The sequence below is a fragment of the Sitodiplosis mosellana genome, unplaced genomic scaffold (genome assembly GCF_009176505.1).
Source record: "Sitodiplosis mosellana isolate CC-2019 unplaced genomic scaffold, AAFC_SMos_1.0 Smas_scaffold_6150, whole genome shotgun sequence".
NCBI lineage: Eukaryota > Metazoa > Arthropoda > Insecta > Diptera > Cecidomyiidae > Sitodiplosis > Sitodiplosis mosellana.
The window spans coordinates 544,135-568,941 of record NW_022601391.1 but is presented as its reverse complement, the minus strand read 5'-3'; the positions used below and the strand labels follow the sequence as shown (position 1 = coordinate 568,941).

The window sequence follows — 24,807 nt, the reverse complement described above, 5'->3', positions numbered from 1 at the left end:
TATATATATATATATATATACAGTCAGTCAAAAAAGTATTCGGCCACCTGTGAACAATTTTTTTTTCTTCATATTTCTGTGCAATAATTATTCAAAGTCAATTCAATTTTTGTTTATTTATTAAACTTGAAGAATATTCTTTATTATTAACACTATGACGGTTCTTCTGACATTTCACATATTCCTGTTCTTTGGGGACCCCAGGGCCCCATATGTACTTCATATGAAATCTGGACTGTGATAAGAGATAACAAAATAGTGTCTGAGGAAAAGTTGTAATACTCGAGGTTTGCTATAATTTTGCTGCAACAAATATTGCTTATCCCTTATCAGTTCCGCGAAAAACGCGAAAAACCGCGAAAAACGCGACATTTTCCCACCTCGTTTTAGTGAAGCCGATAAGAAGTAAGAGACTTGCTTCTTCGGCAGAAATGTAGAGCAGGTCGAATACTACAACTTTGCTACAGACACCAAGTCGTTATCTCTTATCAGTTACGCGAAAAAATGATAAGAAAAAATTCGCGGTTTTCGCGGTTTCCGCGTAGCTGATAAGAGATAACGACTTGATGTCTATGGCGAAGTTGTAGTACTCAAGCTACTCTACAACTTCGCCGAAAACCATCTTGTTATCTCTTATCAGTTTCGCGGAATACGCGAGAAACCGCTGAAAACCGCGAAAAAAACGCGTTTTTTCTTATCATTTTTCACGGAACTGATAAGAGATAACGAGATGGTGTCTATGGCAAAGTTGTAGCTCTGGTCGAGTACTATGATTTGCCACAGACCCCAAGTCGTTATCTCGTATCAGTTACGCGAAAAAATGATAAGAAAACATTCGCGTTTTTCACGGTTTTCTGCGGTTTCTCGCGTATTCCGCGAAACTGATAAGAGATAACGAGATGGTGTCTATACCAAAGTTGCAAAGCAGCTTAAGTACTACAACTTCGCTACAGACCCCAAGTCGTTATCTCTTATCAGTTACGCGAAAAGCCGCCAAAACCGTAAAAAACGCGAATTTTTTCTTATCGATTTTTCGAGTAACTGATAAGAGATAACGACTTGGTGTCTGTAGTGAAGTTGCAGTACTTGACCAGAACTACAACTTTGCCATAGACACTATTTCGCTATCTCTTATCAGTTTTGCGGAATACGCGAGAAACCGCAGAAAACCGTGGAAAACGCGATTTTTTTCTTATCATTTTTTCGCGTAACTGATAAGAGATAACGACTTGGTGTCGTAGTAAAGTTGTAGTACTCGACCAGAGCTACAACTTTGCCATAGACACCATCTCGTTATCTCTTATCAGTTCCTTGAAAAGTGAGAAATTATGAATTCGCGTTTTTCACGTTTTCGCGGCTTTTCGCGTAACTGATAAGAGATAATGACTTGATGTCTACGGCGAAGTTGTAGTACATAAACTAGTCTACAACACTGCTACAGACAGTAAGTCGATATCTCTTATCATAGTCCAGTTATAATATAAAATAGCCATGGGGCCCTGTGGTCCCCAAAGAACAACCGCGTAACATGTTTTGCGGCAGGCTGTATTTTACACATACTCACACATATGCATATGTTTTTTTTTCATTCGTGTAGAAAAATGTTCAATCTATACAATGAGACTTCACTCCGTTTGATTTATACACTGTTTAGTACTTTTATTCAACTTTAAAGTTCGCTTGGGGCCCTGGATTCCCCAAGAACCGTCATAGTGTTAATAGCATATTTAAAATATTAATCACATTTTAGAATCTTTTTGGGACCTTTTTCTGAGAGATACTTAAATTTGACGCAAAAAAAGTATTCGGCCAAGCATCAATATTGCATGATTTTTTAAGAAAAAAGAGAATATTTAATATTTTGTTGGGTTTCCTTTTGCGCGACGAACCGCCTGCATTCTACGTGGCATTGAATCGACCAAATTTTTGGTCACAGTCGTTGGGATTTTGGCCCATTCGGATACAATCGTGGCTTTCAACTCAGCTATGCTACTGATGCTGATTTGGTGTATTTTTCGATCCAAATTTTTTCCGTGCGATCCGGCCCTTGTACCCATGTTTTTTCAGACGATTTTCCAACGATTCGGCGGTTTTCAAGCTAACTAAATGCGCAAAATCATTCAACTAAGTGACAGTTTAGTTGTATTTCACAATATTGAAAAATTTAATTGGCATCTGTCATCGATAAATGTCAAAACAATAGGAATAAATCATGAAATCGATGAATGGCTGAATACTTTTTTTGCGTCGAATTTGAGGGTTGCGAGAAAAAACCTCTCAAAAATATTCCAAAATGTGTACAATATAATAAATTTGCTAAGAATAATATAGAAAATACTTCAAATTTATTGAATAAACAAAAATAGTTACGGTTTTTATGATTGAATACACAAAAAATTGCGAAAGAAATTTTTTTTTGAAGGTGGCCGAATACTTTTTTGACTAACTGTATATATCTATATATTTGCTGTGTCTTTGCATGCTCTCAGGCTCACAGCACGGAAGCGCCAAATCTCTTCGCTTTAAATTTTTGGCATCGCTTTCAAATCGAATTTATTATTTTATCAATTTGATTAATTTTTGATAATTTTATGATTTATTTGATTTTCATGGGCTGCGTGGAAAAAGGACATCAACGACGATATATTTGGAGCGCAAAATGTTGGAATGAAAGGAATTTTGGTGAAAACTGGCAAATACATCGATAACATCGAGGCTAAATATTCGAATAAACCAACCAAGATTGCTGAATCATTTGCTGATGCCGTTGACTGGCTCATAAGCGAACAGTTTGTTGTTTGATCCAATTAAAATCACTTTTTTCTTGTTGTTGCTGCAGCAGATGCTGCCGCTGCTTTTCTTGTCTATGAATCAAATGTCTCTAATGAAATTGTAGCTTAGTTAATTAACTTTTAATAATGTACACGTTTGGTCAAAGTGTGGCGATAATTGTTTCGCGTTTTCATTTCTGGTTTTATGTTTTTCTGTCATTACCATCAAGCATCAGCACAAATATATCACGAACAAATCGATGATTCATTTACGGACTTTTAATTGAAAAAGTGTATGGCTCACTCACCGTCGTTGTTGTTGAATGTACAAGCGATAACCTTTTGATTGTGGCCAAGAGAAATAAACGACAAACAACAAAACTCCTTCCGTTGCTCAACCGTGCTCAACACTCTCCATAATCATCAGTCGTCAGTGTGTTTATCTCTAATCTAAATATTTGTTGCCCTCATTTGAAATCTCCAGCAAAGCCTGGCTCTGGAAAATTTTTAATCAACAATTCATGCGTCACTATCAAATTGTGTACGACTTAAAAACCGTTGGTACAGCGACAACAGCCATTCAGTTGAGAGTAAATAGTTGAACTATTCGAAACGATTTGACGAAGAAAAATTCTTGTAGTGAAAAAATTAAATAGAGAAAAAGATACGAAAAGAAACGAATAAACAGAATTGAAAATGGTTCTATTCAAAGCAGTCGTACTTGGTTTGTTAGCCTGGCAATTAGTGCTACTTTTGCGTCGTAAACGTGAAAATTCCACCACCACGGAACCAACGTACGTATTCATTCCACCTGAATCATCGGGACCGCACAAAGACGCCGCACTACTCAATCAACGAGGACCACCACCCAGCTACGATAATTCACTACCCGTTAAATACTAAGGAAATTGAACAACCATCATTCACAGAAAAGACTGCTCTGTGTATTATATACAACGACGGACCAGAAAGATGTGACAAGAGTGCGACATGTATTTGAACAATAGCTGACCGGATGTTTTTTATTTAAAACACGAGCTACAGAATCAACATTCGAACTCCCAATAATAAAAAAAATACAGTTCAATAAGTTACTATCTAGGGTCTCTTTTTTATATGTATTTTTATAGCAATAAATTTTGACTGAAATAAAACTGTAACCTTCTGTACCAAAGTGTGCGTGTGTACTATATAATATGCGTTATTTCATTTGAATCTCTTTTTTCCGTTCGTTGCTGCATTTTAATAATACTATTCGATCTATTATTGAAATTGCATGTGATAATGATGAGCGACTTGAATGTGCCGTACCTTAAAAAATGTAAATATTATTCTCGAGCAAGTACATTACATGATAAATTGTTGAAATATCAAATTTAAACTAATTCATTTTTCGTTTTTTGCTTTGGAATTTTTTCTCTTTCCTTTTTTTACTACTCATTATTATTATTTGAGTGAAGTTACACGCTAACGACCGCAATTATGCAAATCGAAAAGAATAAATGAAATTAAATGGGCAGCTGTGGACGTTCATTTGCCGGAACATACATTTGTCGGGCCCCCGATGCGCGCCAAATCAACAACAAAAATCTTTCATTAATTTATTTTAATGCATTCTAATTGTGGAATCATACAAAATACCAAACAAAACGGTTGCGAATTATCAGCTGGTTAGTAGCGTAACTCGCGCGCGTGTGTTTTTTCCAACAGAGAAAAGAGAGGGAAAAAAACCGCAGCCCCGTTGTCTGCATGTTTTGCGTATGACACACAGAGAACCACACAGAGCACATACATACAAACAAACATATATGTATACACACAGACAGCAAACGAGAGCGAGAGCAAGTGTATCGGAATTTGATCTCCACCGAATGAGCAAGGACGACAGGCGATGTGTCAACTTATATAACCGCATAAAGGTTGTGATATGCCTAGGGGCACCACGAATTTTTTTTCGCTCAGCACTCGTGGCTTTTCGCCATCAAAAACAATCAAAATTATTCACTTTGATATATCTCGATGGGATTGGGAGGTGTGCGCTTGCGCCATTTGAAACCCATCCGAAATGAGAGACCGAGTGAGAAAAAAAAGAAACAAAACGAAAAAGCATGAACGTTATTTATATATTTGTTATATTCGGAATCTCGCTTGATGATTCTATGGTCGATGGAGTTGTGTGTTTATCTTTGTGCATCGGAGACACAGCCAGTGCGAGATGCCCTTTTATTCTTACGGCAGTAGCAAAATTACAGCAACTATGAGCCGCCGTTCCTTAGTTCTGCCTTATTTTGGCTTTCTCCTCATTTTTCACGATTTCTGCTGGTGGAGGTAGGGGTGACATTGCACGCATCGCACAACCGGAACAGAGCATCATCATTCATGATTTCTTGCCTCCTGTATGTTATGCTCTGTGCCGCCGCGTTGTTTCTATCATTTTGCTTCTAATTATTCTTGTTGTTGTTGTTGTTGTTTCAGTTTTCTTTTGGTTTTGTTAATTGCAGAAAATCAAAGATTTACCAGGCTTGAAAACTTGTGTGTATGCTACGGCGATGATTTTCGGGTCAGTATCACTTTCTCTCTCGCACCCTGCAAATGCATGCATATGTGAAATTTATAAGTATATATGAAAATTCAATGAGTTTTCGTACACATGAGTTTTCGTACAGCGTGTGTTCATGAATATGGTTTTGTATGGCATCTTGCTGCGTCACATAAAGAACAAATACTTGTGCGCCTTTTGTTGTGTGTGAACAAAATTGCCAGCATATCAGCACTATCGTATGCTCTAAGAGGTATAGAGACAATTCCACCGATGTTGTACCACATATTCTGATATGTTAAATATATGCTCATTAAGCACACACACACACTCTCTTTCTCGTCTTTTCCTCTTTATCGCGCGCGTAAAACACCAAACACAACGTTCATCGCGTAATATATGTGCGGGAAATATAAATAAATTGCACGCAAATCGGATATTTTGTAGGCTAAGTCGATTTTGGGGGATATAGCTTTTTGCGCTGGAAAAATTTCGGTGAAACTGACGAGTTGACGAACGAACGTTCTTAACGTCAAGTGAGAAAACAGTCGTATGACAAGCATTTGCAGAAGAAGGAAGATAAAAAATTGTATGCAGCAGAGAGAGATTGAGAAAATATGTGGCAATAGACAAAAGCATAACGGCTCTTGAGTGGCACGTATCATAAATAAAGCTTCCGATTTATACGCTAAAAATTGGCTAAAAACTAAATCTATTTGAATCGTCGTGCATAAAATCCTGTCGAAGGGAATCATATAATATCATTACTTTGAGTTGTCGTGTATTGAAGCTGCTGCGATGAATTTGCGATTGAAAGCCTAACGGCAACAACAAAAATCTACACCGAAAAAAGGGCGAAACGGATGGCAAAATATACATGCACACACAGACACACATTCGCCTCTATCGCTTCTCTGCCTTCTTTGCGTGCTCCATTTGCCAGCTCGGATATATCAGCTCGGTGTACTGACGATGATGATGGTGGTGGTGGTGATGGTGGTGGTGATGCTAATGCTGCTGCTACTGCTGCCTCGATGCTCTAACAGAGCCTTTCCACAGGGCAAAATCTTGCCGTTTTGTATACATTCATATATTTTCAAAAATTGCAAACACAATCAGAATAAAGGTCACAAACAAAGTGCTGTGCAAACGCGACGATAGAAAGAGAGAGAGCGCACGAGATATAGAGAGAAGGAGAAAAAAGTGGATGCTGCTGAAGCAGCTGAACACACCACACACCAATTGCTGCGTATGGAGTGGAAAGTCGATTGAACGAAGCGAGAACGGTGTTGGATTGGTATGTAGCATAGCGAAAAATCGGTCACCAAGCGGCAGTATAGTAGTGGTTGCCATTGAGATAGCTCCGATAAATAGCGAGAGACGGGAGAAACGATTGTATAACCGAAAAATATCGAAAGGCATATAATATCCCCAAACCGTCGTTTGGTGTTGGATTATTTTCGTTGTTTTTTGTGTGTTTTTTTTTGGTTTTTGGAGAAAAAGAAATAACTCGTGTGTGTTGTTCTTATAAGGAAAATAGTCCAAAAAATATATAATCTTTCTATGCGATAAGCTTTGACAACACACTCTCTCTCACACACGTACTACCAACGGGCACAAATGTGTCCAAAACGCGTTCCATCCGACCGAGAAAATGTTAGGAGAAATTCACAGTTTTCGGTTCTTCAATTTTTTTCCCTTGTAAATCGTATCCATTTCGCTAATGCGATGACGCGACATCGATAAAACATTAAATTCCGTGGACAAAATCATAAATAAAAGTTGTGTGCCCAAGTTTTCTGCTGACATTTTTGAAGAGGAAAATTTCTTCTTCCATTTTTTGGCGAACTTTACAGCGAAGAAGAAAACGGAGCGCCCGAAGAATGGGAAAGAACAAGAAGAAAATTCGGAACGTTGCTGCTTAACCTACAAATGCCGTGTGTTGGATGTTGTGTTTGAATGTGAAAATTCCAAGTGTTTACATAATCGAAATGAGTAACGCAGAGCAAAAGAGGGATAGAGATTGAGTTTGGGAGATGCAAAATCGACATCCGACAAAACTTTACCATCGAAATTTATGGCTCTAATAACAACCGAACTGTGTATTGAATTGATGAAAAGAATTTGTTTAGAGATTTTCCCTTCGATCGCCTTTCTTGACTTCTTTTTGTAGTTTGACTTCTTGCCTTCCCTATCTCCTCATCTCTCGGTTTCACTCCTTGTCATCATTCACAGCCACACACACTTAGTTTTTCACCGAGTTCGGTTGTGTGGCTGTGATTCGTTCCGAATCTTCGTTTCTTCTCGGGAGGGTGATGGCTTTGTGATCGCAATTTGATTTCGATTTGCGTGCGAACGCGTATAGGAAAACGTCCAAAACAACGTGTACCGTATTCAAATGCAGTCGTGCTATGTGTTTTATATGGTTTATTTTTTCTTCGCCGTTTCGAAACGCTCTTTTATGCCATCCACACGCATACACTATTTCCACTATGATTCGATGTTTCGAATATGTGTATCGTATTGTCAGACCAATTAAATTTGCCTTGTGCGTTTCTCATTTTAACATCAGCTTTAACCCACTCTCTCTTCCGCTTCCTCTCACTCCCTTCTTCTCTTTTCGACTGACGGTGTTTGACTGCTTTCGTCGTCGACATCGTTGCCATTGGCATTGCAAAAAAGTATGCGAATTTTGTTGAAAATCCATTAAACAAGAGAAAAGTCATAATCATATCAAGCCAAAATCTAATGTTTTGTATTTGAGAGAGAGATAGTATGCGAACAATTAAATTAAATTTTGAAATGGTGTATGGCAAATGTTGCGAGAACAAGCGCACACGACAACGGAAAATATAATGTCATTTCCAACTTGTGAATTGAGTGCCATATATTTATAATATCGTTTCGGTGTAAAAAGAACGATAAAATTTTTGATAGAAGCGACTAGGATAGAGAGAGAGAGAGAGACAAAGAGAGAGCGCGAGAGAGGACAAATTCAAAACGTGATTACAACATTGTTAATGATTGATGATGAACAATTGCGTTGACAGGTTCTCGGTTTCCAATGTTTCCGTTCTGTTCATCAATTCCATTCATTTCAAAATCATTACTCCAGCAAAAGCATATCGATTCCAATTTTTCCTCATTCAATTTGATCAAATGTAAAGAATAGCGAGTGAAAGAGACACAGAGAGAGAAAATCGAATGAGAACAAAAAACGAAATAATAGAGAGAAAAAAGAATGGAATTCAATTGAATATCGAATGCGGGTCGGCAACAGTGGAACAAAAAACGTTTATTACCGTCGCGAAATTTGTCAGTGTGATTTGAAGAATTGAATGGCCAATTTACTAATTTGTAAAAGCTCATACAGAGAGCATCGACAGGAAATCAAAAGGGACGGTGAATGAGAGAATGAGAGCAAAAGAGCTTTTGTTGCTTTGGTTTTGCATTTAATTTTCACAGCAAGTAAAAATGTAACAAAAAAGTAAAAGGAAGTATTGTCAGAAGATGGAATAGACATTTTGTAAGAGATTCAAATGGGCCATTTATTATCCCAAGCTCAAAATCCATCCTCCGGCGTCCATTCTAACATTCCTTTCCCCACCACCACCATCACCACCACACTAAAACACACCATACCACACATCATTATAAAATACACACGCACACAATGTGCATTCCACTTTCATGTGCACTCATTCGGCATTTGTTCCGATTGAGATTTGTTTTGCACGTGGTGCTTGTGATACATAACTAGCATATTCTAATCCCATAAGAGGTGCACACACTCACATATTATCTGGTAAAAACGGCAAAGAGTGGGTGGAGGAGATGGAATGTTTCACAATGAAAAGAATGTGTGCTGTGCGGAGGAGGCGAATGGCAAGTGCCGTTGCAAATCTTCAAATTGACGGGTGATTCGGGCAGTAACCAAATTTCGACAGCTAAGCCAACCCTAGGCCACTTATTTTCGGTGTTTTTGAGCGCGTGGGGCTCGACTTACGATATTCGGTATCACATTTCCAAGTCAATCGATTTAAAACGCCGAAACGATTTATCTTTCAGCGAATTGTATACATAAATAAGAAACCCAAGCCTCTTGCCAACAAAAACACATTTACCATAATCGAATGAGCGAAAAAAAGCTCTTCTGTTTTCTCTATTCCGGTTTATTTTTTGTTCGCTGTTTGTTCATTTTTTTCTTTGTGTGTCTGTGTGTGAAATGATGATTTCTGCTTTTCGCTCGCAGCACGCAGCAGCAATGAAAATGACTAGAAGCTATTTTCATTGGAAAATGAGGAATCAGTTTTCGTTTAGCATGCAATTACGTTAAAATATTCATCTTAACTTGAACGGTTCATTTATATGAAACAACCTCATAAATCGTGCAAACGATATTCTATTCTCAATGCTCGCATCGCATTCTTGGAGCTGCGCGCACAAAATTCCAGCTTTGAGTTAATAATTTTGGTCAAAAAAATTAACCCTACCTACCTTCCTCTCTCCCTCCTTATTATGAACCTTCACCACTGCCTCCACATCTCGACCACACAAAACAATACCAGTAACAAATCAAAATTCCATTGAAGCCAAAGCAGTGGCATGCAAATAATTTTAGCGGCTCTAAATGGGCTTTCTAAATTGTAAACTAAGCAGATCCACACATAAAATAAAGACAGGGAGAGAGAGAGAGAGAGAGAGAGAGAGAGAGAGAGAGAACAAACACACACACACACACACACACACACACACACACAATGGACGGGTGTGTGTATGTGAAGAGAATGATTGCCGTTTTTCTTTTGAAACGAGCAAATAAGCTACGTAGGAAGAGCAACGGAAGTGTGGAGTTCAGTCAGATAGAGCTCAAGAAGCATGAAGCGAATATATACACCCGTTTACTGTCAAATTTTAAACAATCGTAGAGCGCCGTGGAATTCATACGGCAAAATTCAGTACTACTTGGTGTTATTTTGTGGTATTTCACAATATGTCGAAATCACTTACGGCTATTTACAGCTCAATCACACCAATTAGTACTGAATTTTGCCGCACGAAATCCACGGCGCCTCACAATTTCACACTTCGTATTTCGTATACAATAAATGCGAGATTATAAGCGTGTGAATAGATATGAACTAGGAATTGCTTACGCTGTCTATGTGAGAAAAAAAGAATATTTTTTCGCATACAAATACAACCAAGCGTACGCACACATGAATGTGTATATTTTGACTTCGAAACCGAAGCAAAAAGCACACACACACATACATACGTAGAAAAACACAGTCATAAAGAGTCAGAAGAACCGAAGAAGAAAAAACGGCAACAGCAAGCAAGAAATGCCAGAGAATCTGTGATTTCGGTTGAAGTTTATATTTACTGGAAGCGGAAAAACGGCGCCATAAGCAAACCATCTATCAACTATTTTATTCCGTACGATGGTTCGTTAATGTGTATTTTCTTTCACTTTCATTTAATCGTCTGCTACTTGCCCAGAGCATCAATTTACGAATCGGCCCGTTAATGTTTTATTCCATTTCGTTGTCTTTCGCTCTCGTTCTGTCTCTTTCTATCTGCCTGCTTTCGTCGTTGTCGTCCTCGTCGTTGTCATCATCATCATACGCGTTGTATGATTCTTTCTCGTTGCTTCGATTTGTCGTCGTTTGCTCTGTTTCTTTTACTTTTCCGCAAACTTTGTTTGTTAGGTAAAGTATTGGTTTTACTAGCCAAAATTTCATGACATCTCCTCTTTCGGACCACTATAACGTCACGCCAAACTTGAAAAAGCACATATCTGTACACTAGGCAATGTAGATGGGATCAAATCCTATCGATCAAGACCTAGCTACCCCCAAAAACATGTTGTTTACTATGAAATATGTGCAAAATAGCGATGTGCGTATGGCGTCGTTCGCGTCCGAGCTTTTTGTCCGCCGATTATCTCAAAAAGTTGACAAGATAATTGGGATCTGTAAAAGCCAAAAGTTTTGGCATGTCGAGACAAAGCTTCGGATTGATTTTGAGCCCATTCTGATTTACCAATTTCGTACCATAAGCTGAGGACCTGAAAAATCCGACTGAGGACCTGAAAAACCTTGAAAAATGACACTTTTGTACGGGAAGTACCCGAAAGGCAATTTTCGGGGTTTCGATCGAGGCGAACTGCCATTTTTTTGCAAAAATTATGGGAGTCTGTGAACAACCGAACACCTTGCCCATAAATTTGGTCCAAAATCGACATTTCTTGAAATTTTCCTCGAAAAATAGACTTTTGTATGAAAAATCACACAGAAAGGCATTTTTTAGGGTTTTGGTCAAAGCAAACTGATGTTTTTTTGCAAAAAAAATGGGAGCCTTCAACCAACCGAACACCTACTTGCCCATAAATTTGGTCCGAAATCAACATTTCTTGAAATTTTTGAAATTTTGTTCGAAAATGACACTTTTGTATGGAAAATGGTCGAAATAGTTATATTTTAAGGTCAAAAATGCTATGAAAAAAGGGTCCATTGAAATTTTGGTTAAACATTAAGCGGGAGGCAAACTAAATTGCTGCGGAGCGGAAAAGTTTGGATTACGTATGTAATTCGTTTTATTTTCTTTTTCGTTTTATTCTCGGCTTGTTATTCTCCATGTATAATATCCCTTTCGGTTTGAGAGTCGCATCGTGTAGTACACACATATGATGAACGATGGGCGATTGTATAACATTATGCTGACTTTTTCATTGTGCAAGTTGTAAAAGTTGCAGAACATTTGTTTCTTTCCCATGTTTAACATCTTCATTTATGTTCGTTATCTCGCTGACTCTGTCACTCCCACAGCTACTGCTACTTCGCCTGCTGGTGCTGCTGTTGCGAGAGCATTTGTTTTAATGACCAAAACATACAATAATCCAAGCGCGTGCACCCGTCGCGTATCAAATAGGACTAGAGAGAAACAAAAAATAAGAAATTTCAAATCAATTTGTTTGAATATTAACATTATTTCTACTAGTCATATTTAATGTAGGTTCGGTTGTTAATCGCCGATTTAGCATTAAATTTATAACGGTCTATAAATGGAATGCGTTTGTGTGTTGCGATAAAAAGTTTTCACTTTCATTTTGATCGAATGGGACAAGAACAATCGCGTGAAGGACGGAAAAACAGGCATTGTAAACATCGTTTTTTTGTCTTATGGACGTAGTGGCAGCAGAACAAAAGCACAAATCAGTCGAAAATTTTTTTTTTCTTTCTACTGATGTGTCCCTTGTGTTCTATTCGACATTAGTAGTTGAATTGAGACAAAAGAAAAGATACTTTGAGTCTGATGAATTACATGCATCAAATTCAACTATACCTATTTGTTGTTTGTTTGTCGACATTGTATTTCATACGAATCCCACTTGAAATGTATCAATTCATCACACAATCGATTTCGAACATAACTACAATCGAGCCAACACTCTGTTGTGTGGTGGAAGTCGCACAAGGCTTTCACAACTTGAAAATTGGATAACATCGATTTTCATGCATAAAAAGATGGATTTCACCATCCCTATTTCCACTACGGCCGCCAACAACGTCGACGACGACCCGCTGTGACTACATAGATCGATTGTCGGTTGTCTTCCACTCGAGAGGCTTTATTTTAAGATGAAATGTCGTATTACCTCGTTACCTAAAACTCCTCCATTCAATCAATCCGAAAGCAAATCGAATCAATATTCGCCATTCAAATCATGGATATCAATCTTTCATATGTAATCTCATTTGATTTTGGTATGTGTCTCTTGAGCAGTTGAGCTGTTTTGCAGAATATATATATATATATATATATATATATATATGTGTGTGTGTGTCACATAATAGCCACATCTTTCACTCTTCCACTCTGTCTCTCTTCCTATAACTATCTTGCTCTCTCTCTCCCACTCTTTCTCCATTGCCGTGCCTGCATCTCGAATTGTCAACTAATGAAGATTTTGTCGATTGGCCCGTTCGAATCGAGAGTATCGTGACAAAATGGCAAAATCTATCCTGTCTATCAGTGTATAATTAATATGCTCGAAACGAAAGGGAAACACAATGGGACAGAAAAACGTGTTATCATCAATATGATAAAAGTGAAGAGGAGCAAAAAAACCGCGCTCTTCCAAACTCAATTAACATCGTTTGCAAAAGTTTTCCCATTCGATTTACATATATGGAAAAAAAATTCACCGCATTGGAAACATGGAAACGATGTCGCCGTTTTCATTGTAGTCGTCGTCGTCGTCATCAAAATCGAAGTCAATATATATTTATAGGATTTATAAAAAAAAGTTATACTCCGTTGCCAGTGTATGGGGCTAATGTTTGCCAATATTTTCCAATAAATGACTAATAATTGCTATGTTATCGCTATTGTAAATGATTTATTGATGAGGTTCTTTTTAACTGTTTATAACAGGTGCATTTCAATAGAGAGATTTTTACTCGCGAATGATGCGAACATTTCCATCAACTACCATACACACACACACACACACACACACACACACACATGAACGTGCTCCCATTTTACGTTAGAGTAATCGAAATTGGATTACTCTTTTTCACGTTTGCTCGTTCTCACTCACCCTCCCTCCCTCTTTCTCTCAAATTCCATTAAAAATAGTTTAATAATATAGAGATATTTCGTTGGCAACATTCCATTGCTCTCTTATTATTATTCAACAACAAGATAGTGTATTTGAGGTGCTTTTTTTTCCTTCTACTTCTTTCGTTTGCTGTAAATCATGTGTTGTGGATTGTGTGGCTTATACGACGAACATTGAGTGAAAAATCTCCGCAGAATTTGGGCGTCTTTTTGCACATACACACATCACTTGATTTTTTTTTTTACCATAAATAACTAGAACTATAAAATTTCCTATGGCCCCAATAATACAAGCACATCCACGACCTAAGCATAAATCACATACAGGACAGAAAAAAGAAGAAGAAGAAAAATTCGAATTAATGCGATTGTTCGCACCCTTCGATCGTCAACTGAATTATATGCAGCAATGAACATTAAGTGTGTTGCTTGAATAAAATATATTGCCATGTGAACACATAAAAATTTGTGTGCAAATTGTTTACGTTGTTAACACACACACAAAAACCAATTTGTCAAAGACAGTGAAATTGAATTTGTGAGAGGGCAACCGAAACATGAACCATCGTCAAGCAATTAAAAATCCTGAACATGAAAAAAAGCACACACACACACACACATGATCACCGCCATCACAGTCACCTAACAAATATAATGCATCAATACGATTCAAGCACGACTGATTGTCATAACCAGTTAACGATTAGCAAATATACACTTTCTGCCTGTCTGTCTCTCTTTCTTTCACTCTCTCTCTCTAATACTCTATCATTCACTTCCACACACTCTACAATAATACTCGATCCATCTATCTCTCTTTCTCTCCCTTGCAAATATTTGCCTTTTTTTCATCAAACAAAGCGCTAGTTTTGTTTACAAACAAAAGCATACGAAAATTAATTGCATGAATAAAAAGGAAACGCGTGACAAACAATGAAAAAAAAATGGCGCACATCACTCTCATCTAATCGTAGCGCAAGCTACAAGATGTCGTATATGCCAAGTGAGAGTGTTTGCAAAGACAACAAAAGACGATAGCACACCACGTTTTGAATTGTGAAAATGAAAAATTTGTGTGTTTACTTGGATAAATGAATGGTTGTATAATTTTTTTTCGCACTCCGTTTCACCTTCACCCTCTATCTCTTTCTCTCTCTCTCTCTCTCTCTCTCCCTCTCTCTCTCTCTACCTCTCTCTCTCCTTTTCTCAATAAATGCAAGCACAACAGGCTGACGACGAGTCACAGACAATAAAAAATGAATGAATAAATAAAAACAGCACGCAATAATCAAAGAGAAAGTGAGAAGAAAACGGACACATGTAGTGTAGAAATGAACTGGTAACAGCATCTCAAATGCATGCACACGATTGAATTAAATATAAATTGGTATGGTTTTGACGTGAGTTTCCTGCATAAACCAAGTTTTTATCTCTTGTTTTGGAATTTTCCTCTATCCCACCATGCATAACACTCGGCCACGCGAGAACATCCAATTTCATTTTCCTGCATACTGTTTTTTTCCCACTCTCCTGTCCATTTTCCATGAAAATAAATAATAACAATAACATAAAAACGAACGAAATCGCAAAATTAAAAGCGTTCAGGCATTTTTCGAGTGTTGAAATTATTAAATGCGATTAAATTTTCATCGAAGCTGTTTTACAACTATTTTAACTGTCTTTAATTCAACGTGCTTTTCATTTGAGATTAAAAAAAACACAGTGATTCGAATAATGAAAAAAATAGAACACGAAATTTAAACAGCAACAGCAACGATGACTACGACGAGGACAATGACGACAACTACAAAAATAATACTTGTGCTTTCTTAAGCTTCAATGAATATCGGATTTTGTTATAATACCAAGGGAATTAATATGGCGATTACCGTTCTCGGTCGATGGAAACGATTTGGTAGCAAAAAAAAACGAAGTGTGCGCATCATTTGTCGGTTGAAAAAAGCAAATCTATTTGACAGTTATATGATGTTTTTTTTCAGTTATTCTGTGTGTGAGAGCTGTTGTCACTTTTTACCCGCAGTGCAAAAGAGGAATTTGAAACAAAAATTTGAACAATAACAAAACGGCATTCAATGGTGAATTTTTTTTTCCATAAACACAGTGAGAGTGTGTATATACACGAAGAAAACAATTTTTTCCAACGAATAACGTCAACGAAAAACTCATTGGACTTTCGCACGATAAAACTGTGAAGATGAAAATGATGGTATTTTTGAACTAAATTGAATTCTTGCTGAGTTTTATTCGTGCACAAAAATGTGAGACGAAAAAAAATGAACGAATAAGAAAAGATAGAGAAAAAAAGCAGCAACAACAACAACAAATTCATCCATCTTGAAACTCTCAAAACGCAAGAGCCAGTGTGTTACATGTTTTCAGAGTGCCGACGTGATTAGGACATAAACACGTATATGAATTACAAAAGCTTATAATTCAATGCGATTTGCGCTTGGAAAAAAAATTGCAACAAATAAACGGCAACAATAAATCAACGTGTTCGTGTGTTCGACGATTTTTTTTTCTCTTCCTTTCCTTGCTGCTGTAAGTGAGAGTGTGTGTGTTCCGTATTTGGTGATTGGTGTTTTGGTATTCTCTGTCCAATTTGGTTGTTGTTTTTTTCTTCCTATTCGACCAATGACATTGGTGTGATATGTCGAGCCACCATTGAAAATCATCGAGAGCAAATACAGCTTATTTGTGAATAAGCAACGGATATAGGAATAAAATTCTTTGTACGCTAAAAACACACAACATACACAAACACACGCACATTTCTTCTCAATTCAATCTTCGAAGAAACTGTTTCAATTTTGCGAAGCATCATTGTCGTCGAACAGATGCTGCTGCTATGTAATCAACCATAGTATGACTAATCAAACGGAGGATTTAATATTTCGTTTGAAAAATTATCTTAATTATCATTGTGAGATGCATACGATTTCATATTGCAAACGACCGACGATTGAACGAAATTACCCAACGGAAATAAACGAAAACGAGCACCAAGTAATCGGATCAGTTGTAGCCGGGGCATTAATAGCAGCATTGGCGATTTTTATTCAGCAAACAGCACGCTATTCAACGTCGTTTCAACCACACAACAAATATCTAATCAATAGCCCGAAAAAAGAAGTAAAACCAAACGGCGAACGCTTCTTTTGTCGTACGTAAATAAAGCGATAAAATAATGAAATAAAATCATAAAAAAGACGAAAAAGAAAGTATCTCCCAAATAGCCAAATCATAAAAACGGAGAACGAAGAGGTAGAGCATGTGAACACACAAGGAAGGATACAATAGTGAAAGAACAAACCATACATACTTCAATCGATTTAACAAACAAGAAACACACACACATACACACACACATACCGAGAGAGAGAGAGAGAGCGCGAGAGGGAACTGAACAAAACAAAGAAACGACGACGACAAAGTAGAAAAAGTCGAGCGAACGAAACGACGAAAATCCCTGTGAGTGGACATAGCAAAGCGCAGAACAAGCGGACAAAACACACTCAACTATCGACAGCAGAAACAACAATAAAAAAAACAACAAAGTATTACAAAAGGAAACCACAGACAAAATAAATGAGATTAAATTCCGAACAACCAATAACCACCGAAAAAAAAAAAACCAAAGAGATGTACAAAAGGAGTGAATGAAAGGATAGAAAAGACAAAAAAGCTCGAGAGAGGGAAACAGGAGCAAACAGATCAGCAGCAGCATCAGTAGTAACAAGAGAGAATAGTAAAATATAGAAAGTTCAAAGCCACACTGTGTGTTATTGTAATCGAAGTTATACTGAATCTGTTATAATAAGGACGCATCTGAGTGACACATTGAAATTGGCCAATAATATGACTTGTCCTATCCATTGAACAGCAGCGCAACCACATCATACTCCGATAAGAATAGATATGTATCATCATCATTGATTTCGAACACATACAGTGTGTGTGAGCGTATATATATGAGCTAACAACGTTAGCGCCATTTAAAGACAACGGACTCGGCCGTAAACGTGACGATAACAAAGCAACTGAAAGGAATAACTGAATCGCATCGAAAAAGAAAGAGAGACATTTTTTGCTCTTTCACGTCGATTATGTAGCCAGTGTGTGTGCGGAATGTGTGTTGTTCCTTTTTCTTTCGCTACCAAATATACGCACCACCAATTCAAACATACACACAAACAAACTCACACGCGAAGATAGAGAGAGAGGCATACCCAGGCTCAACGTTTCCTCAATCACCGATTAAATAACTCTATTTGTTTGGATCGACAAAAGCGACGTTGTTTCTGGCTTTCATGGTCACCGCAGCTCACATTAGCCCATAACGCGTATGCATCGATATAAAAAAAGAAGAAAATTTCTCAATATTAGTTTCCTCTGGCTGTCAATTCAATATTTTCCTCCCTCCGGTCAGTGTGCTCGCTCGCTCGCTCACATTCATTCATTCATACTCAACACGCTCGCTTCATTGTCTCATTGTTTGGAATACTATTCTTGCAACGAACACATTTTGTTGTTGGTATATGTGTGCACGCTCGTCATTTTCAATTCATCAAGCAAAAAAGTAATTTGCTACGATTGAATCATCATCATCGCTGCTTTGTGTTCACGCAGTGAAATCCAACGAGGAAAATGTTATCAAACTCAAATGTGTTCATTCTATTGATTTTGATAAAACATTCAACATTGTTCGAATTCACATTAGCTAGTTCGGTTGCAGTGAATGCACACGTTCAATTCGGGGATGACAGAAACATTACAACGGTTGAAACGGTGACCTCCGCATCGTCGTCACATGTGGCCCATTTCATCGTTGATGAAGCCCGTAGCCGAACAGCAGCAGCAGTGTCAGCAGCAAAAACGTCACGCATTCAAGAGATAACGGCCAACATAAAAGCGACAACTACAAAAGATCCATTAGAGACAGGAAATCGTAAACAATTTCAAGGCACGACCAAATACTCAATCCCGAACCACACCACCGCATCAGCAGCAGCACGAGCAGTATTCATTACCGATACAGTACCCACGACGTCGTCACCGATAGATCACAAAACCAAATTTAACCAAGTTCCATCAACAGCGTCATTATCATCATTGACCAATTCAAGCTCAAAGAATGCTCACAATGTTTCGAACAAATTTGAAATGGTGTCAAGTACCTTGGCAAATGCGTCCGCAGCATCGGAAACTGCAGCCGTGGCGACAAAAATTTCACCACCGCAAATAACGAAAAATCCTATAGTCGATCCAGCACATCCACTGCGGCCGTCATCGTCGTTGTCACTACCACCACCACTATCAAAATCACCTAAGCAATCCAATAATCGAGGAAATCTCGAAATAAATTCGAGCAAACGTCATTCAACGAACGCACAGAATAGTGGTAGTTCGTTAATGGGCAAAAGTAACAACAATAGCAATAACCAGATCATTGACGATAACGACAGCATTAAATCTGTTGATTGTATTAATGGCAGCAGCAGCAGCAGCAGCAATGATGATAAAAATGATTATGTGAATCCTGACATTCAACTACCTCAATCGGATACACCATCATCAACGGGTTCCATTGATCCATCGGCGGCCGCCACTGCCTCCGAACCGAATCAGATGAAAGCAAGGCCCGATGCCGTTTATTTTGTTGTTGCTGTGATCGGCGGTGCCAAAATTTGGGCACGCACACTGGCACGTACCATCAGCGATATGGGACCACCGTTTAACGATTCAAGAGGCACACCGCTTCGACCAATTTACGTTGATTTGCCAACAAATGGAAGGTATGCATATTTAATAGTTGCTTGCATACAGCACACACACACACAAAACTTTCCATTCCTTTTCTTTTGCTCTTTGTATTTTTTTCCTCGTCTTGCAACCACTTTATCTTTCAATTTATTAGTATGAAAATTAGAACAACAACAGCAGCGACAGCACGAAAAGAAAGAAGAAGATACAAAACTTTTACTTACATCAAACTAATTAGCATCGTGCCGAGGTAGCCATAGAGAGAGGTAGACTGGCAAATGGCAGCTGCGTCCACTGGCGAAAATTGAATTTTTAATGCACAAATTACTCTCTTGCCCTTCTCTAGCATCCCTTGACTCTCTCACTCTCCCGCTCATCCTTCGTCTTTCTCGACCAATCGACCAAATTTTTTTTTCTCCACTTCTCTTCTCTCCATCAAGATTTCTTTTTACAGAATTGTATTTTGTTTTGAGTGCATTTAGTTGTGAGGAACGATAATTAACTTTTTCATCTCATTATGCAAGAATAAAATCTTTTGTAATCTGTTCATAAGCTGGTCTCGGGGAATGGAAAAAAATGCTTGTAAAAGGCACTTGCTATAGTAGTATTTTCATTTAAAACAATTAAAATTTCTTTAAAAATCCTTCCTGATACTGCTGTTGCTGCTCGATAATTATTGTATATATGTATATTCTCGCTTCTACTCATTTTATTTGCATTTCGTTTTACTTTTTTTTTGTTAAACCGTCAACACTTCTTTTTTTCTCTTTCTTCCCCTTGGACAGGTTCTCAGTGAATGTGCTGCTTTCATTATGTCAGCAGAGCGAAAAAAGGCCATTAGCCGGTGTTGTAGTCATCGGAAATGGACAATCAGCACATGCCGTTGCTTATGCGAGTTCAGCGATGCAGTTACCCGTTTTATGGGCAAAGGGTGGCATAGCCAATTTACATGAATTGCATCCAGAGGTATGTCGTTTTCATTTCGTTTGTCATTTTTCCATCATACGAAATTGATTTGGGACTCACTCACTCCTCATTTTCTTCATCATTCACATTCACATTCACATGTTGAATGTTTCTTGTGAAATTTCATAAATTCCAACAAGCATTTTTAGAAGAAGAAAAAAGTAGTCTAAAAATTCAGATAGAAATTCCATTCGAACAGACAGAAAAAACACACATCCATATTGCTTTTCATCTCATGATAAACAAAGAAGCTGCAAAAAAACCATGTGATAAAATTCCGAAAAAAAACAACAACTTGAAATCTCATAAAAATGCTTTGGTGTATTCTTGTGCTGCTCTTTATCCCCAATCCTTTTAATGTATGATGCAATTTAAAACTTACACATACACAAAAACTGAAAGAAAAAAAAACAAACACATTTCATATTGCTATAATTGTATATGTATAGGGATCTCTGCAAGCGCTACTTCAACCGTCAGCTTTCGAAATGTTTGAAGCGGTACGCTCTCTATTCCTACAGGTATGTATAAATATATAATTACCGCTTGAGTGAATTCGAATTCATGTGAAACACTGTAACTGAACCGTATGCTTTCATAGCTTATTATATAGAGAGATAGCACGGGGGATTTTGTGCTCGGGTATAGAATAAATTTGTCCAAAGTTTGTGTCAGTTGGTTTGAACAATAGCTTACGTAAAAAAATAATTTACACAGCCATAAATCACTTGGGCTTAACGTGTACTTCATCCGTTTCATAAACACTTTTTCTTCTCTCATTTCATGCTTGTGACCCCCTTCACCGATCACCATCCGCCTGCTATCGTCGACATCGTCGTCGTCGTCATTGTCCTGGATTCCATCATTCGCATCGTTCACTCACTAATTTCCGCTTTTTTTTCGTTCCGTATTTGTGTGCCATTCTCTTGCTATTTCGCAGACACATTGGCACTCTTTTTTTGTGCTGTCTGATGTTCAGGCAACGAATGTCATGAATGTTAAAGATAATCCGTTGAAGAGAGCACCATTAGTACCAACTATTGTACCATTGCCGAGGAATAACGACGATGTGTTCAAGTAATTATTGATTTTTTTTTGCTTTCTTCTTCTTCTTCTTTCTCTTTAATCTTATATCAATTCATTATTTCATCATTTTTTTTCTTGTTTCTGTCTGGATTCGGAAAATGAATTAATTTTTGATTTATCAATTGAAAACGTATTTAAGTTGAGCGCTTTATTTTGATTCACATCCATCCGTGGATGAAATTCGATTTGTTTTTTTTTCATTCTCCTGACAATGTTGAATGGAGAATTGCAAAATAATTGAAGCGTGTGATTCAATTTATGTTTTATGGTTTTACAGGCAATTAGCCCAAATATCGCGATCAACACGCGGTGTTATCCTATTGTTAGGGAATGTACAGGCGACCAGACGAATTATGACTGAAGCTCGTCGTCTAAACATGGTCGGTGGTCATTTTATTTGGTTGTGGATTGATACGAGCACATCGACGGGATATTTTCATCAGGCAACTGCACCGGTGAGACAGCCACCGCCAAAACCACCACATCAGCCAGTTCGTTCAAAGGCAAACAATGAGAGTAGTACGACAACGAAGATGGGCTTCGAGTTAAGGGATAATCGAACGAGCACGATGAATGTGACATCAACACCAAACTATGTGCATGAAACAAATAATGCGAAAAAGCCGTCGACGGCCACGGCAACGGGTGAGAGTAAAAGTTCGACGGGTAGCAAAACAAGTAGTAAGGCGAAATCAAATTCGAATCTTAGCCGAGAAGATCAATCCGTATTGCAAAAGACAAATGTTGATTTTAGCCAGGGCTTTGATCCGTTTCACGTGCTGCAACGCCAAGATGAGCGGCTTAAACAAACATTTGGTTCACCACAGCACTATCAAGAGCGAACTGCACAGCGTGATAACAAACAAACACCAAAAAATAATAATCGCTTAATTTTGGGCTTACATGGTGAGGGGACAGTTGAAACCGAAGATCAAACAAACAGTACGCCACGCGGCAAAAAGACCCGGCGCAGCAGCAGCAGTAACAATAGCAGTAGTAGTAACAACAAGGCACGTCAAAATGTTGACAATGCATTTTACGACGAAAACAAGAGCGATGACACCAACGGCAATATCAACTTTGCCAGCGAACTAGATGATGATGATGATGATGACAGTGGCGGTGGAATGCCCATTTTTATATCAAATAAAACAACATCATCGAAAAATGCCATTTCCAGTAAATACCGAAATTTTAGTGATGATAACTTGGATGATTTTATTGACAATAATAATTTCAACGAGAACCACAATTTAAAGTTGAATTTTAAGCGTACATCGGCTGCCACCGGTGGCAATTCCACGTCTTCTTCTTCGTCGTCGTCGTCGTCCTTTGTAAATTTCCATCAATTTAAAGATTTTCCAGTTGGTTTATTGGCACTGCGACCGATTCGCATGAACGTGGATCGGCATTTCATACGTGCAGCCGTTCGTGTGTTTGCTGCCACTTGGGAGAAAATTAACAGTAGCAAATCGATTGTGAATACAATATCGCCACAGCAACGGCCTACATCATCATCGTCGTCGTCGTCATCGTCATCGTCATCGTCATCGTCATCGTCATCAACACAATTGCCACAATCGCGTCGAACGCAACACAATCGAAATGCACAAGGCACAACGACATTGTACAATGCAAAAAAGTTCGGCAATGAAATGCAAAGCCGTAAAATGCGGCGCAAACGCAACATTCAAACAGTTAACCAATTACTAATGATGACGATGCAAAAGCGTTCGATTGATTCATTAACGGTGGCAGCGATGGCGTCACCATCATACGGCAGTGAATTTGAATATGAACATGATAAAAGTGATGATAATATAAATGGAATAAATACGGTGGAACACCAAACGGTGTCCGCGGCAATGCAAGTTAACAGTTCTCTATTTCTAAATGAGTTTAGCAGTAATAGTGATAAGAATACGAATAGTGTTATTGGAATAACAAAAACCACCACCAAATCAAGAATAAGAGATCGGCGATGGGCCGCTGATCAAAAACATAACAACAACATTCATAATAATGAAAAACAGTTAATGAAATTAAATAGTAGTTTTACAAGTGACCTACCAAATAATAAGAATACAAATAACACTTATTACATCAACAATGGCATTAGTTTAACAAATGTGAACGTTAGTTTTAATCGAAATTTCAGTGGCTTATGGAAACAAAACAGTAAAAATAAGAGCAATATTCATTCATTAAATAGCGCGCGATACCAACAACCAATTACAACAACAACAACAGCCGCAGCTGTACGCGGTAAACAAGTGCTGCTGCAGCCATTACAGTTCAACAATACCACGTCAAATGTGACAAATCACACACCGGCAATGTCGTCGTCGTCGTCATCTTCGTCGATGGCGGTGAACCACAATGACCCATCAATCGAGTCGATGGCCAAGCAAGCAAGTCAATCGATTGTTGAAATTTTTTTTGGCACACACTCGCAAGACATGCGAGGTCAACGGTTGAACAAGCGACAAAGCACACGGCCGACGAAAAAAGAAATGCCACAATCATCAATAACAACAACACAATACAAACGACCGCAATACGATGCGAACAACAAAAATGCCAATCAATTAGCGAACGCTCAACACACCACCGATCACGATTCGAATCAGATCAAGTGCGAAACGCCAACCTATTACGGTGGATGTTACGGCACTTCCACCAAACAGGATGTGAAAAATGCCGAATATTTTTCGAGGTAACCTTTTTTTCCCTTTCTCTACCTCTTTCTCGTTATTCGTTTCGAATAAATTTTCCAAGTGATTGAACTTATTACATTTAAAGCTAAGTACACAGTTCCTCGTGAAATGAAAAAATTTCTCCGGTAAAATTTTCACCAGTGATCTTCGTATCAAGTTTTTTTATATTCAAATTGCAAGTATAATGATTTTTGATGAATAAAACAGTTAGCTGCTATCATTATCAACACAATACACCAATAAATTTGTGTTTTGAATTTATTCTTCTATATATTTCGGTCACAGCAAATTTTTTCACGGTCGTGAAATTTTTTTC

At 38.0% G+C, this 24,807-nt stretch overlaps 2 protein-coding genes across 3 annotated transcripts in view; both read left to right on the top strand.

The window, feature by feature from the left end:
* The window catches only part of LOC129573953 (haloacid dehalogenase-like hydrolase domain-containing protein 2), a 5,873-nt gene extending 1,907 nt beyond the window's left edge, over positions 1 to 3,966 (top strand). For both annotated transcript variants that reach the window (XM_055455165.1, XM_055455166.1), the window contains one exon: positions 2,629 to 3,966. In XM_055455165.1, coding sequence (XP_055311140.1) covers positions 2,629 to 2,802 — 174 coding nt within the window. In that variant the 3' untranslated portion in view covers positions 2,803 to 3,966. The remainder of the gene's footprint in view (positions 1 to 2,628) is intronic.
* A 12,712-nt stretch (positions 3,967 to 16,678) lies between these two features.
* On the top strand, positions 16,679 to 24,580 carry LOC129574139 (homeobox protein 2-like). The gene is made up of 6 exons (XM_055455631.1): positions 16,679 to 19,754; positions 20,508 to 20,688; positions 21,138 to 21,209; positions 21,629 to 21,765; positions 22,052 to 24,484; positions 24,577 to 24,580. The coding sequence occupies exons 1-6, from the start codon at positions 18,607 to 18,609 to the stop codon at positions 24,578 to 24,580; spliced, it is 3,975 nt and encodes a 1,324-aa protein (XP_055311606.1). The 5' UTR covers positions 16,679 to 18,606.
* The last annotated feature ends 227 nt before the right edge of the window (positions 24,581 to 24,807 follow it).